This window comes from Trachypithecus francoisi, unplaced genomic scaffold, assembly GCF_009764315.1.
Source record: "Trachypithecus francoisi isolate TF-2019V2 unplaced genomic scaffold, Tfra_2.0 Lachesis_group2, whole genome shotgun sequence".
In the NCBI taxonomy this organism is placed as follows: Eukaryota; Metazoa; Chordata; class Mammalia; order Primates; family Cercopithecidae; genus Trachypithecus; species Trachypithecus francoisi.
In genome coordinates, this window is record NW_022681465.1 from 152,824,840 (window position 1) to 152,839,127 (window position 14,288).

At 45.7% G+C, this 14,288-nt stretch overlaps 1 protein-coding gene and 1 long non-coding RNA gene across 5 annotated transcripts in view; one reads left to right on the forward strand and one right to left on the reverse strand.

Moving 5' to 3' along the window:
* The window catches only part of DNAJC18 (DnaJ heat shock protein family (Hsp40) member C18), a 34,946-nt gene that overhangs the window by 13,680 nt on the left and 6,978 nt on the right, over positions 1-14,288 (forward strand). For 3 of the 4 annotated variants that reach the window (XM_033181055.1, XM_033181054.1, XM_033181056.1), the window contains 5 exons: positions 477-622; positions 3,965-4,150; positions 5,217-5,326; positions 7,790-7,899; positions 10,680-10,852. In XM_033181055.1, coding sequence (XP_033036946.1) covers positions 477-622; positions 3,965-4,150; positions 5,217-5,326; positions 7,790-7,899; positions 10,680-10,852 — 725 coding nt within the window. Of the gene's footprint in view, positions 1-476; positions 623-3,964; positions 4,151-5,216; positions 5,327-7,789; positions 7,900-10,679; positions 10,853-12,603; positions 12,719-14,288 lie in introns of all 4 variants that reach the window. The other variant, XM_033181057.1, reaches the window with a different exon arrangement.
* LOC117065787 lies at positions 5,768-13,762 on the reverse strand. The gene is made up of 3 exons (XR_004430037.1): positions 13,720-13,762; positions 6,361-6,449; positions 5,768-5,874 (listed from the first exon to the last, which is right to left on the reverse strand). It is a non-coding gene; the product is annotated as an uncharacterized LOC117065787 (long non-coding RNA).

Here is a 14,288-nt window from a genome sequence, read left to right on the forward strand (position 1 = left end):
AGGTTGCAGTGAGCCGAGATTGCGCCACTGCACTCCAGCCTAGGCAACAAGAGCAAGACTCCGTCTCAAAAACAAAACAGAACAAAAAACACAGTTTAAAAAATAGCCATAGAAAAAAGAGAGAAAAAATTATAAATAAACAGAGTGATTAACTGTTTCTTCCGGCTTTGCTGTCCTGTGGTTCATCTCTCAGGATCTTAGCCTGAACCTTGGTGTAAGGATTGGCATACTTGTTCTACTCACTTGCAGGGATATAGGAAGAATAAATAGTAGGTGTAAAAGTACTTTGAAAGGCATTAAGTTCTGGGTGGGAGAAGGACATTGTTAATGAATTTGAATGTTTCATTAATGTGTGCACTAATTTTCTTCTAGGTTTGTTTTGGGTCCCACAGATTAGAGGGAGGATTGATGTATTATCTTGCAGTTAGTTGTACAAAAGGGGCCTTTGTAGACATACATGTTTCTGATTTTTTTAGGATCAAGAAATGCAGAAATTACTATGAAATTCTGGGAGTTTCTCGAGATGCAAGTGATGAAGAGCTTAAGAAAGCTTACAGAAAACTCGCCCTGAAATTTCACCCTGACAAGAACTGTGCTCCTGGAGCAACAGATGCTTTCAAAGGTCTGATCCTGAACCAGTGCTCAATGGTGCCCTTGTGGTCATAATAAGTTGCTTTTAGCCTTCCCCATAGTTGTTTCATAAGGCCATAAGGAGGGTTTTTCCCCCTGCCACACCTCTTAAATAGTGATTATCAGCATAGCTCCCTTGATTTTACCCAGGCTGGAGTGCAGTGGTGACATCTCAGCTCACTGCAACCTCCACCTCCCAGGCTCGAGTGATCCTCCCACCTCAGCCTCCCAAGGAGGTGGGACTACAGGTGAGCACCACCATGCCTGGCTAATTTTTGTATCTTTTGTAGAGACGAGGTTTTGCCATGTTGCTCTGGCTGATCTCAAACTCCTGAGCTCAAGTAGTCTGCCTGCCTAGGCCTTCCAAAGTGCTGAAATTACAGGCGTGAGCCACTGTGCCCATCCTCCATGATATTTTAAGAAATATATTCTTTAGGCTGAGTGCAGTGGCTCACACCTGTAATCCTAGCATTTTGGGAGGCCGAGGTGGGTGGATCACCTGAGATCAGGAGTTTGAGACCAGCCTGGTCAACATGGTGAAACCCCCTCTCTACTAAAAATACAAAAATTACCCAGGTGTAGTGGTGCACGCCCATAATCCCAGCTACTCAGGAAGCTGAGGAAGGAGAATTGCTCGAACCCGGGAGGTGGAGGTTCGAGTGAGCCAAGATCACATCACTGTACTCCAGCCTGTGCAACAGGAGCGAGACTCCATCTCAAAAAAAAAAAAAAAGAAATACATTCTTTAAAAATATTTTGGACCCAACACATGAATACAAATCTTAAGAGCTTCACCTGGCCAGGCATGGTGGCTCACACCTGTAAACCCCAGCACTTTGGGAGGCTGAGATAGGAGGATTGCTTGAGCTCAGGAGTTTGAGACCAGTCCACGCAACATAGTGAGACCTCATCTCTACTAAAAATAAAAATAAAAAAAATTAGCCGGGCATGGTAGCGTGTGCCTGTAGTCCCAGCTTCTTGGGAGGCTGAGGTGGGAGGATTGCTTGAGCCAGAGGTCAAGGCTGCAGTGAGCCGTGATTGTACCACTGCACTCTAAGTCACTGTTTCAGGCAGAGATCATCAGTGAATGCTAAAGTCATTGAGTGCTAGGTTGTTGTCACCTATGGGGTATTCTTGCCAAAATGTTTGGCCTGAATCTAATAATGAGGAAACAATCAGAATATGAAACATTCTACAAGAATACTGACCTGTTCTTCCAAGAAATTTAACATAACGAAAAACAAAAAAGGTGGGGACAGTTTTAGATTAAAAGAAACTAAATGCAGTACTTGATCTTGCATGGATGCACTGGATGATAATGGACTGATGTTAACTTCCTTAGCTGTGATAATGGTGTTGTGATTACATAGGAGAATGTCTTTCTCCTTGGGAGATATATGTTGAGGTATTTAGGGGAAGGTGACGTAATATCTGTGGCCTACTTTCAAATGGTTCAGCAAAATAAATGTATACTTATTACAATATATATGTACATATGTATATATAGAGTTGTGGGTAACAGAGTGGCAAGGCAAACATTTAACAATTCCCCAGGTAAAAGAATCATGAAGAAATACTCTTTCTGACTGTGTTTCTGACAGTGTTGACTGAATTACAGGTGGAGAGTGGGGGATGCCTTAAAAGGTTTTCTTTTCGAGGTTTGTATTGATTGGTGCTACTGATTGTATGTTTAAATGAAATTAGTCGGCCGGGCGCGGTGGCTCAAGCCTGTAATCCCAGCACTTTGGGAGGCCGAGACGGGCGGATCACGAGGTCAGGAGATCGAGACCATCCTGGCTAACACGGTGAAACCTCGTCTCTACTAAAAGAATACAAAAAACTAGCCGGGCGAGGTAGCGGGCGCCTGTAGTCCCAGCTACTCGGGAGGCTGAGGCAGGAGAATAGCGTAAACCGGGAGGCGGAGCTTGCAGTGAGCTGAGATCCGGCCATTGCACTCCAGCCTGGGTGGCAGAGCGAGACTCCGTCTCAAAAAAAAAAAAAAAAAAAAAAAAAAAAAAAAAAGAATTAGTCAAGGTTCGCACATTTGCACATAGAAGGGAGACATGTTGGTAAACATATGTAATATTCAGCCTTTGAAACCTCCTTGAGACATTGGAAATACATTTCTTAATTTCAGAAAATAATTATCTAAAGTTAACTGAAATAAGACTATGATGGGCCGGGCGCGGTGGCTCAAGCCTGTAATCCCAGCACTTTGGGAGGCCGAGACGGGCGGATCACGAGGTCAGGAGATCGAGACCATCCTGGCTAACATGGTGAAACCCTGTCTCTACTAAAAATACAAAAAACTAGCCGGGCGAGGTGGCAGGCGCCTGTAGTCCCAGCTACTCGGGAGGCTGAGGCAGGAGAATGGCGGGAACCCGGGAGGCGGAGCTTGCAGTGAGCTGAGATCCGGCCACTGCACTCCAGCCCGGGCGACAGAGCGAGACTCCGTCTCAAAAAAAAAAAAAAAAAAGACTATGATGAAGACTGTTTTTAGTCAGGCAGGAAGGTTTTTATTAAGATTGTTTCAGAGTAGAATTCAGGAAATTTTTCTAACTACAAGTTAGAATATCACTACGGATGTATGAACTGTTTCCAACATAAACCATTGCACTCAAGTGAAATAAGAACACCGTTTTGGCTAGATGCAGTGGCTCACACCTATAATCCCAAACTTTTGGAGGCCAAGGTGGGAGGATCACTTGAGGCCAGGAATCTGAGACTAGTCTCGGCAATGTAACAAGACCCCATCTCTAAAAAAAATTTTTTTAAAGTAAAGAACACTCGTTCGTGTGTGTGTGTGTGTGTGTGTGTGTGTGTGTTTGTGTGTGTGTGTGACGAAGTCTCACTCTGTTGCCCAGCCTGGAGTGCAGTGGCATGATCTTGGCTCACTGCAAGCTCCCAAAGTGCTGGGATTACAGGCATGAGCCACTGTGCCTGGCCAGAACACATTTTTTATGAATGAGAGTGCTGACCAGTTAGAGAACATTTCCCCAACATGCCTGGGACTTGTGGTGACTGGGAACTCAAACTGAGGGGGGATTCCTAATTTCTAGGACAGCTGGGATGACTCCAGGACTGTTGACTGGGAGTTAACTCACTTCAGCAGTAGTTCTTAATTCCTGTGATTCCAATGTTGTTGTGTCTGGCGATTAGGGAAAACCTGAAGGGCAAGCACTTTGGAGAACTTTCTAGGCCCAAGCACCTCTCCTTGGGCCCCCGAGAAGTTGTCCAGCACGAGTCACCTCTAGGCTCTTCATCACTGCTGCTGTGATCACTCTCAGCCATAGCAAAGACTACGTCCTCATGTGCTGCTTCTTGTTGATTGCAGCAATAGGAAATGCATTTGCAGTCCTGAGCAATCCTGATAAGAGACTTCGCTATGATGAATACGGAGATGAACAGGTGACTTTCACTGCCCCTCGAGCCAGACCTTATAATTATTACAGGGATTTTGAAGCTGACATCACTCCAGAAGAACTATTCAACGTCTTCTTTGGAGGACATTTTCCTACAGGTTAGTCTCCCCAAATTATCATTCTTAAACATATTTCTTTATTTATGGCTCTCAGCAAACTCCTGTTTGAAAATCTGAATAGAGGGACAATGGAATGATGGAAACAGCAAGGATTTGGAATCAGTTGAGCAGGAGTTTGAGACAAGTCTCCAGCCTCCAGCTGTGCATAATTTTGACCAGATCATTTAGTTTCTCTGACCCTGTTTCCTCTCCTGAAAAATGGGGCTGTTAATAATACCTACTTCACAGGGTCACTGTGAGGATTAGATATTTTTAAGTGCCTTCTAAATAAGTAACAAAATGCCTATTATTATTATTATAAAATAGCACTTACAAAGATAAAAGATAGGAAAGTACCCCCAGCAAGTTGGAAGTTGGTACAATTCAATGCCCAGGAAGTAAATTGAATTTTATGAGTTGCTATTAAAAGATACCAGTGACACAATATGGTATTGGGCACGGAAGCAGACGTGAACATGCCAAATAGGATTCATGGCCCAAATGCTCTCTCTCTTCTAGCCTTTTGGGGGTTCTCTCTCACTAGTTGCAAAGGACTATTTAAATGAAGTCAGGAGAGCTCAGCACACTTTAGCTCCAGCTGGTTCACTTGGCTTGCCTACTGTCTTATTTTTCTACTGGGTAAAATAGGCCAATACTCTATCCTTAACAAACCTAGCTGGGAACAAGGACCTTGAAAAAGACAAGGAAGGATTGGGTGCGGTGGCTCACGCCTGTAATCCCAGCACTTTAGGAGGCCAAGGTGGGTGGATCACTTGAGTTCAGGAGTTTGAGACCAACCTGCAATGTGATGAAACCCCATCTCTACTAAAAATACAAAAGTTAGCGGAGCGTGGTGGTGGGTGCCTGTAACCCCAACTACTGAGGAGGCTGAGGTAGGAGAATCGCTTGAACCCAGGAAGCAGAGGTTGCAGTGAGCTGAGATCATGCCATTGCACTCCAGCCTGGGTAACAGAGCGAAACTCCGTCTCCAAAAAAAAAAGAAAAAGGCAAGGAAGGAGTGTTCGCCATATCCCATACTAAGTATTTCTTTTTCTTTCTTTTCCAGGAAATATTCATATGTTTTCAAATGTGACAGATGATGCTCACTATTACCGCCGACGGCACCGACATGAGAGGACACAGACTCAGAAGGAGGAGGAAGAAGAGAAACCTCAGGTACCTAGGGAGGGAGGAGTGCTGCTGCCCATAAACAGTTGTACTGGACCAACCTTGATGGTACATGATCAAATTTTAGAAGCTGAACTTGAGATATGTTGCTAAGATGTGCTTTAGGAAAGCAAAAGCAATGGTGAAAAGAGCTGGAAAACTGGCCTAAATAGACAGAATTGTATCCCCTCCCTCTGCCCATTCTTGGGTGGCTCTCCCAGGATCTCAGCAATCCTGTGGGGCTGACTTCATCAAGGGTTTTTTTTTTTTTTGAGAGAGGGTCTCACTGTCACTCACAATGGAGTACAATAGTACAAACACAGCTCACTACAACCTCGAACTCCAGGGCTCAAGCAATCCTCCCACCTCCGCCTCTCATGTAGCTGGGAATATAGGTGCATGCCATCATGCCCAGCTCATTTTTTGTAGAGATTAGTTCTCACTCTGTTTCCCAGGCTGGTCACGAACTCCTGAACTCAAGTGATCCTCCTGTCTTGGTCTCCCAAAGTGCTGGGATTACAGGCATGTGCCCCGCTCTGGCTTCAAAATTTTCTTGGCTGCAGAAAATAGGAACTCTCTTCAAAATATTTAGAATTAAAGGGGTTTTAAGGTAAGGGATCAAAGGAGTCTCATGAAGCTCAAGGATAAGAAGCACAGCTGGGCCTCATGACAGACAGGAACAAAGAACTGGGATACTGTCAGGCTCCCAAGCAGCTGTGCTCTGCAGGACTCTTTGGGCCCAGATTGTCTCTAGTTTTCCTGCCACTCTTTGCCTCTGTTTTGTTTTCACCAAGCAGCTTTGCTTGTTCTACTTCCCCTTGCAAATAGCTAGTCTACAGTGCCTGACGGTGTGTGTTCTTCCTTAAAGTGACAACACAGAAGTGAAGGGTGATGAGTCTCAATCCCAGATTCCTAGGAGAGAAAATGTGATTATCTCTGCCAGAGTTCGATGTCCTCCCAGTCCATCAGCTGTGGCCAAGCATAATGCTAACCTGGCTCCTAGAGCCTCACTCCTGTAAGAGGCACAGTCTGGGCAGGCTTACCTTGAGATGTTTGCTTCGTTGGTCTTGTTAATGGGGCTGCAGGGGGTTTACTGGGTGTCAATCCAGGTTGTTGTTGGGCCGTCTTCAGCCTGTTCAGCAGAGAGAATAAAAGTTATTTGGTATAGACTGAGTATCCCTTATCTGAAGTAAATGGGACCAGTAGTATTTCAGATTTCAGATTTTTTTTTTTTTTTTTGATTTTGGAATATTTGCATTATACCATTATACATTTGACAACTCCTAATCTGAAAATCTGAGGCTGGGTGCGGTGGCTCACACCTGTAATCCTAATGCTTAGGGAGACTGAGGCAGGAGGATTGCTTGAGCCTAGGAGTTCGAGACTAGCTGGGCAACATGGCAAGATCTTGTCTCTACAAAAATTTTAAAATTAACTGCACACGGTAGTGTGCACCTGTGGTCCCAGCTTCTCAGGAGGCTGAGGTGAGAGAATCATCAGAACCCAGGAGGTCAAGGCTGCAGTGAGTCATGTTTGTGTCACTGTACTCTAGTCTGGGTGACAGAGCAAGACCATGTCTCAAAAAAAAAAAAAGAAAAAATTGAAATCCAAAATGCTTTCCTTTTGAATGTCATCCTGGTACTCAAAACGTTTTCGATTTTGGAGCATTTTTGATTTTGAATTTTCTGATTAGGACTGCCCAACCTGTACTTCTCAGCTGAAAGTACAACCTTCCCAGAAAAGCCTGGGGGCTTTGTGGATCCTCCTATGCAGTGCATTGGTAATTTGTTATTTTCTTTGGGACAACTGTCTTATTTTCAATAAGCTTTATATTGATAAAGAACACGCCGGGCGCGGTGGCTCAAGCCTGTAATCCCAGCACTTTGGGAGGCCGAGACGGGCGGATCACGAGGTCAGGAGATCGAGACATCTGGCTAACACGGTGAAACCCCGTCTCTACTAAAAATACAAAAAATAGCCGGGCGAGGTGGCGGGCGCTGTAGTCCAGCTACTCAGGAGGCTGAGGCAGGAGAATGGCGTAAACCTGGGAGACGGAGCTTGCAGTGAGCTGAGATCCGGCCACTGCACTCCAGTCCAGGCGACAGAGCGAGACTCCGCCTCAAAAAAAAAAAAAAAAAAAAAAAAAAGAACACTTACAGGCCAGGCGCAGTGGCTCATACCTGTAATCCCAGCACTTTGGGAGGCCGAGGTGGGCGGATCACGAAGTCAGGAGATTGAGACTATCCTGGCTGCGGTGAAACCCTGTCTCTACTAAAAATACAAAAAAAATAGCCGGGCGTGGTAGCAGGCGTCTGTAGTCCCAGCTACTCGGGAGGCTGAGGCAGGAGAATGGCGTGAACCTGAGAGGTGGAGCTTGCAGTGAGCGGAGATCGCACCACTGCACTCTAGCCTGGGCGACAGAGAAAAAAAAAGAGCACTTACAGCAAGTTTTTTTTTTTTTTTCTTTTTCAGACTACGTATTCTGCATTTATTCAGCTACTTCCAGTTCTTGTGATTGTGATTATATCTGTCATTACTCAGCTGCTGGCTACTAATCCCCCATATAGTCTGTTCTATAAATCGTAAGTCTGATATTTCTCAGTCTTTTTCAGTAACAGTCTGGGGGTGAAAGACTTGAAGGTTTTGCTGATACATTACTAACATTTCATTTCACCTTTTGCTGTAGAAAACACCAATTTGATGTTTAAAGGAACAGCTGGGTAGTCATGGTGCTGAGACTCAAAAATACTGAAGTAGTCTCCTGTGTGCCTCGGGAAATAGATTGTTTTGTTCTATAGTGACATCATCTGGTCAGCTGCAGAACAGCAGTAACTGGTTTTTGAAGGATCAGTAGAATTTAAGGTTTAGATGAACACATTATCACACCATGGTAGAGTTAGAAAGACTCTGTTGAGCTGTTGATAGGATTGCTGGACCCTCTGGGTCTCGGAGCATAGTATTAATAATGGGGATCGGCCGGGCGCGGTGGCTCAAACCTGTAATCCCAGCACTTTGGGAGGCCGAGACGGGCGGATCACGAGGTCAGGAGATCGAGACCATCCTGGCTAACACGGTGAAACCCCGTCTCTACTAAAAACTACAAAAAAAAAAACTAACCGGGCGACGTGGCGGCGCCTGTAGTCCCAGCTACCCGGGAGGCTGAGGCAGGAGAATGGCGTGAACCCGGGAGGCGGAGCTTGCAGTGAGCTGAGATCCGGCCACAGCACTCCAGCCTGGGTGACAGAGCGAGACTCCGTCTCCAAAAATAATAATAATAATAATAATAATGGGGATCAAGTGATTATTTTTAATTTTTTTGTTTTTGTTGAAGATAGAGAAATTCCTTGTAATGCTTTTTGCATACAGATTATAAACTCTGATAGGATTTTAAAAATTTCTTCAATTAATTATTTCAGTTGATTCAGTTCCCAAAGTTTGGTCCCCAGACCAGCCATCATCAGTATCAACAGGCAACATGTTAGAAAGGCAGATTCTAGGGCCCCTCCAAATCCATTGAATTAGAGGCTCTGGGGGTAGGACCAGAAGCCTGAGTTTTAGCAAACCCTCCAGATTATCCTGGTCCACACTGAGGTTTGAGAATCACTAGATTCTCTTTTTTGTTAGTAATGAATAACAAATTATTATTCATGATTATAGTTTAGTGGGAAAAAATCTTTTAAAAGTAGAATTTATTAGACAATACATAACAGGAAGAGTCTTTGTCAGTGATCACTGTAGACTGAAGACCATCATTCCAGGTCAGTCCAGGTCAGTATTTTCCTTTTTTGTTTGTTTTTGTTTTTTTGAGACAGAGTCTCGCTCTGTCACCTGGGCTGGAGTGCTGTGGTGCAATCTGGGCTCACTTCAACCTCCATCTCCCCGTCAAGCAATTCTTGTGCCTCAACCTCCTGAGTAGCTGGGATTACAGGCAGCACACACCACCACACCCGGCTAATTTTTATATTTTAGTAGAGACAGGGTTTCACTATGTTGGCCAGGCTAGTCTCAAGCTCCTAACCTCAGGTGATCCACCCACCTCAGCCTCCCAAAGTGCTGAGCCATCGCGCCCAGCTAGTATTTTCCTTTTACAGAGAGCAAAGCTGAGGCTGAAAGAGAGGTTTTTTGTTGTTGTTTTTATTTTTGAGGCAGTCTTGCTCTGTCGCCCAGGCTTCCGGGCTGAAGTGCAGTGTTGCAATCTTGGCTCACTGTAATCTCCTTCCTCCGGGTTCAAGCGATTCTCATGCCTCAGCCTCCTGAGTAACTGGGATTATAAGCATGTGCCACCACACCTGGCTAATTTTTGTATTTTTTAGTAGAGACTGGGTTTTACCATGTTGACTGGGCTGGTCTCAAACACCTGATGTCCACCTGTCTTGGCCTCCCAAAGTGCTGGGATTACAGTCATGAGCCACTGCGCCCAGCCTTCAGAGAGAGGTTTTTGCCATCAGGTCACACACCGATTTCCTCTGTTTCCCAGCTTCTCATGTTTTTCCATATGGCACTTCAGCTTTCTTTCTTGTGAGGCCAGCGGGGTAAGCACGGACCTGCTCTGTAAGATCCCCCAACCCCTTAGAGTGAGGGGAGAGCAGTCATGGTCTCGGCTCTTACTCTAATTAGAGAGGATCTAAGGAGAGGGCCGGGAAAAGGCCAAATAAAATGTAGCCCCTTTAAGTAGAATTTGTCCAGTTTGAAGAAAACCATCTTGGATTCTACACATTTCTGTCACATTGTTTTAACTTGAGTTTGAGGTCCCTTCTGTGTTTCCTGATGGTTAGAATTTAGTCAGCTCAGTACTCTTTAATGTTGCTGAGCACCAGATACCATTGGATGCCTTGGACCCACGGAGAGTTAGCTCTGAAGCATCATTGAAATATTTTGTCTGAGTCTCTTGCAGTTCTCAGCAGCTATGTGCGAAGTACTTTTTGTCATGTCCAAAATATTGCTTCTAGGTTGGTGTGAGCTATCTGTTTTTTAATTTGCTATATAACGTAATCAGTTCATTCAACCAGCATTTATAATAACCTCCTCTGTCAGGTACCATGCTAGATCCTACACAACATAAAAATTGTTTTAAGCATTCAGCGTTCTCTTTTAGCACAGAGAGCAGTAAAAGAGAGGTGGGTCTTTTAAGAAAATAAACTATGCTGAAGCTGAATTCATAGTATGAACGTGCTTACATACTACAATTATGATGATGTTATACTTATAATTTTGCTAAGGATATAAGAAATGTTGGGTACATTAGAAAAAGATCTCTACCTCTGCTCTATGAGCAGATGATGATGATGATATCTGTGAGGTCAGTGCTAAGAGTAATATTGCCAAATATTATGAGCTCACATGAGCCTCTGTCTCGTTTCAGGACCTTGGGCTACACCATTTCTAGAGAAACTCAGAACCTGCAGGTGCCTTACTTTGTGGATAAAAACTTTGACAAGGCCTACAGAGGAGCTTCTCTGCATGACCTGGAGAAGACAATAGAGAAGGATTACATTGATTATATCCAGACTAATTGTTGGAAGGAGAAACAACAAAGTAAGATGCTGTAAAAGGGGCATTAGCCGGTGGCCGTGGTTCCCGGCAGGAGGCACCCCCAGCCTCCTGATCCCTCCTGTCTTCTTGTTTGGGGCTACACATGTTTATGTGAACAGAGTCAGAGGACAAAGGCCATTCAGGATACTACAAAAAAGTGGGGGAAATTTATTGACAGGATACGTGTGGCCAGGACTTGGAAATCTTAGGAATTTAGGTGGCGCTAGTCACCTGTCTATATGCCCATCTCTCTTTGGGTCTCTACCTCTCTGCCCATCTGCCCCCTCGCTTCTCCCCACCAGCTGCCTTCCTTTCTTTCTTCCAGTTTCCCTTTTTCATAACCTTGTTTGCCATGGTTTACAGTGGTTGCCACCCTCCTTATCACGCTCTCAAATTCCCCATCCTCACCAGTCAGTGCCCCTTTCTGCAGCACACACCTCCGTTAAGTTCTTGGTGCTCACTGATTTGGTCCAGTTTCCCAATTCCACACTCCCTGGAGGGAAATCTGATTGAGCCAGCCAAGGTTTAGAGGTTTCTGGTATTGAATGAGGTGTCCCTGGCCCTCACCTCCAGCTGGTTGTGGCCACACAGAACAAAAGCGGCCTCCTGGGCCTGCCCGTTTGGGTGTGGCCGTCCGTCCTTCCCCCCATTGCCCTCTCTGGAGACAGTGGGGATGACAGCGCCTGCCACTGGCTGGGTGTGGCAGTCCTTCCCCGCTATTGCCCTCTCTGGAGACAGTGGGGATGACAGCGCCTGCCACTGGCTGGGTGTGGCCGTCCTTCCCCCCATTGCCCTCTCTGGAGACAGTGGGGATGACAGCGCCTGCCACTGGCTGGGTGTGGCCGTCCTTCCCCCCATTGCCCTCTCTGGAGACAGTGGGGATGACAGCGCCTGCCACTGGCTGGGTGTGGCCATCCTTCCCCCCTATTGCCCTCTCTGGAGACAGTGGGGATGACAGCGCCTGCCACTGGCTTGGTGTGGCCGTCCTTCCCCCCATTGCCCTCTCTGGAGACAGTGGGGATGACAGCGCCTGCCACTGGCTGGGTGTGGCCGTCCTTCCCCCTATTTCCCTCTCTGGAGACAGTGGGGATGACAGCGCCTGCCACTGGCTGGGTGTGGCCGTCCTTCCCCCCATTGCCCTCTCTGGAGACAGTGGGGATGACAGCGCCTGCCACTGGCTTGGTGTGGCCGTCCTTCCCCCCATTGCCCTCTCTGGAGACAGTGGGGATGACAGCGCCTGCCACTGGCTTACAGCTCCAGCAAGTGTTACTAAGGAGTGTCTGCAGCAGGGGCAGCCCAGTCTCAGCCAACAGCTTCACCTTTGGTCCCACTTGAATTCTACACACACACCGCATTAGTGACTGTGTCTTCTCAAACTTGGTTTTGGTTATTTTTATTTTCTTTTTTATTTTTCAGGGGCTACCCTTTTAACTGAAGTTTTGGCTCATGTTTAAAAAGCAAATTTTGACTCATTTCTAAAGCCTTATTACTGAGTATCATTAAATATCTAATGGAGTCTGATAAAATTAGCTCGTCGGTCACAGTGCTGCTAAGCCCTCAGTGACCATCACACACTCCCACTCCGCCCTCAAGTTAAACTCTCCTTCCTCTGTGTTCTTAAAGCACTTTGTTCAACCTGCTAACATAGTACCAATCACACAGTGTTAGAGTTCCAGAAATATATGTCAGTCTCCCCTGCAAGACTATGGGCTCTCTGGGAATAAGAACTTGGTCTTACTAATTTTGTGTCTCAGGGCCCTGGCACAGTGCTTGCTTCAGAACAGGTGCTCAACAAATGTCTTTTGAAGAGAGGATTCTCAGGAGTAGAAAACAATGAAAATGCTGAAGATTGTGAATAACAACAGCAGGGTTAGTGTCCTAACTCACCCTTAGGGACCTGGTCTCTGCCCGCTATTTCTGTAAGGCAAAGTCCCACTGTTCTCTCAAAGTGCGTCAGGAAGTTGGTGAGCAGTGACTCTGGGATATAAGAGGAAATTAAACAGGAAGAGGAAATTCCATTTTTATTGAAAAACACTGAGGGTTCAGGAAATACTCTACCCCATTGCTAAACTAGATTTTACAAGAATCAAAAATCAGGAAAGAATTTTGGAGCAGGATAAAGGCCTCATACTAAAAGGCAGTATATAGGCCAGGCATGGTAGCTCATGCCTGTAGTCCTAGCACTTTGGGAGGCCGAGGCAGGAGGATCACTTGAGTCTAGGAGTTTGAGACCAGCCTGGGAACCCCATCTCTACAAAAAGTATACAAATAAGCCAGGTGTGGCAGCACATGCCTGTGGTTCCAGCTACTCGGGAGGTCAAGCCTGGGAGATCGAGGCTACAGTGAGCTGTGATCACTCCACTGCACTCCAGCCTGGGCTACAGAGCGAGATCCTGTCTCAATAAAAAGGCAGTATATACATGGATCCAAATCAGGTGAAAGCCAGTATATGTCCTGAAAGTCCCTATTGTCTGGGTCCTGGGAGGGCTTTGACTTTGTTGCTTTCTGCAAGAACTGGATGAAAATCTGCATTTCACATTCTTCAAACACCCGCTGCCCCACATCTTTCTCTATGGTAGTAAGATGCTGGAATTATGCAAAGAGCTCACGGTAAGGATTGCACCAGAGGTGGTTTGTAAGCTTTTGTCCCCATCCCCATGAGGCCTAGTTCAGAGCTTCGGCACTCTCCAGGTATAAATAAAAATCCAGTGAGTGGCCAGGTACCATGACTCATGCTTGTAATCCCAGCACTTTGGGAGGCCAAGGAGGGTGGATCACCTGAGGTCAGGAGTTTGAGACCAGCCTGGCCACATGGTGAAACCCCGTCTCTACTGAAAATACAAAAATTAGCTGGGAGTGGTGGCACACACCTGTAATTCCAGCTATTCGGGAGGCTGAGGCAGGAGAATAACTTGAACCCAGGAGGCAGAGGTTGCAGTGAGCCAAGATCATGCCACTGCACTTCAGCCTGGTTGACAGAGTGAGACTCCATCTCAAAAAAAAAAAAAAAAAAAAATCCAGTGAGTAAGCATGAAGCGTGTACTCACAAGTTCCAAATGGGGGTTATCAGCACAAACCCCTTACACATCTATTTCTGGCATTTAAGTACAGTGGCTATGCGGAGCCTGCACACAACCCAAGTGCCATTTGAGAACAAGCAGCATCTGCCCTCTGAATCCAGCAGCAAGTGCAGCCAACAAGGTTAAATTTAGCACTTGGAGGTTGTAAAAATAAACCCACTTGAGAACAAAGTTCACTCTTGGCAAAATACCAAATGCAAACTGTTTTTAGCAAGGTTAGCCATTGACTTTTTAAATCTTTGGTTCATTTATTTTCTCTGCTCTTCCTTAGAATGCTTAATCTGGGTAAATTTTTTTTTTTTTTTTTTTTTTTTTTTTTTTTTGAGACGGAGTCTCGCTCTCTCACCCAGGCTGGAGTA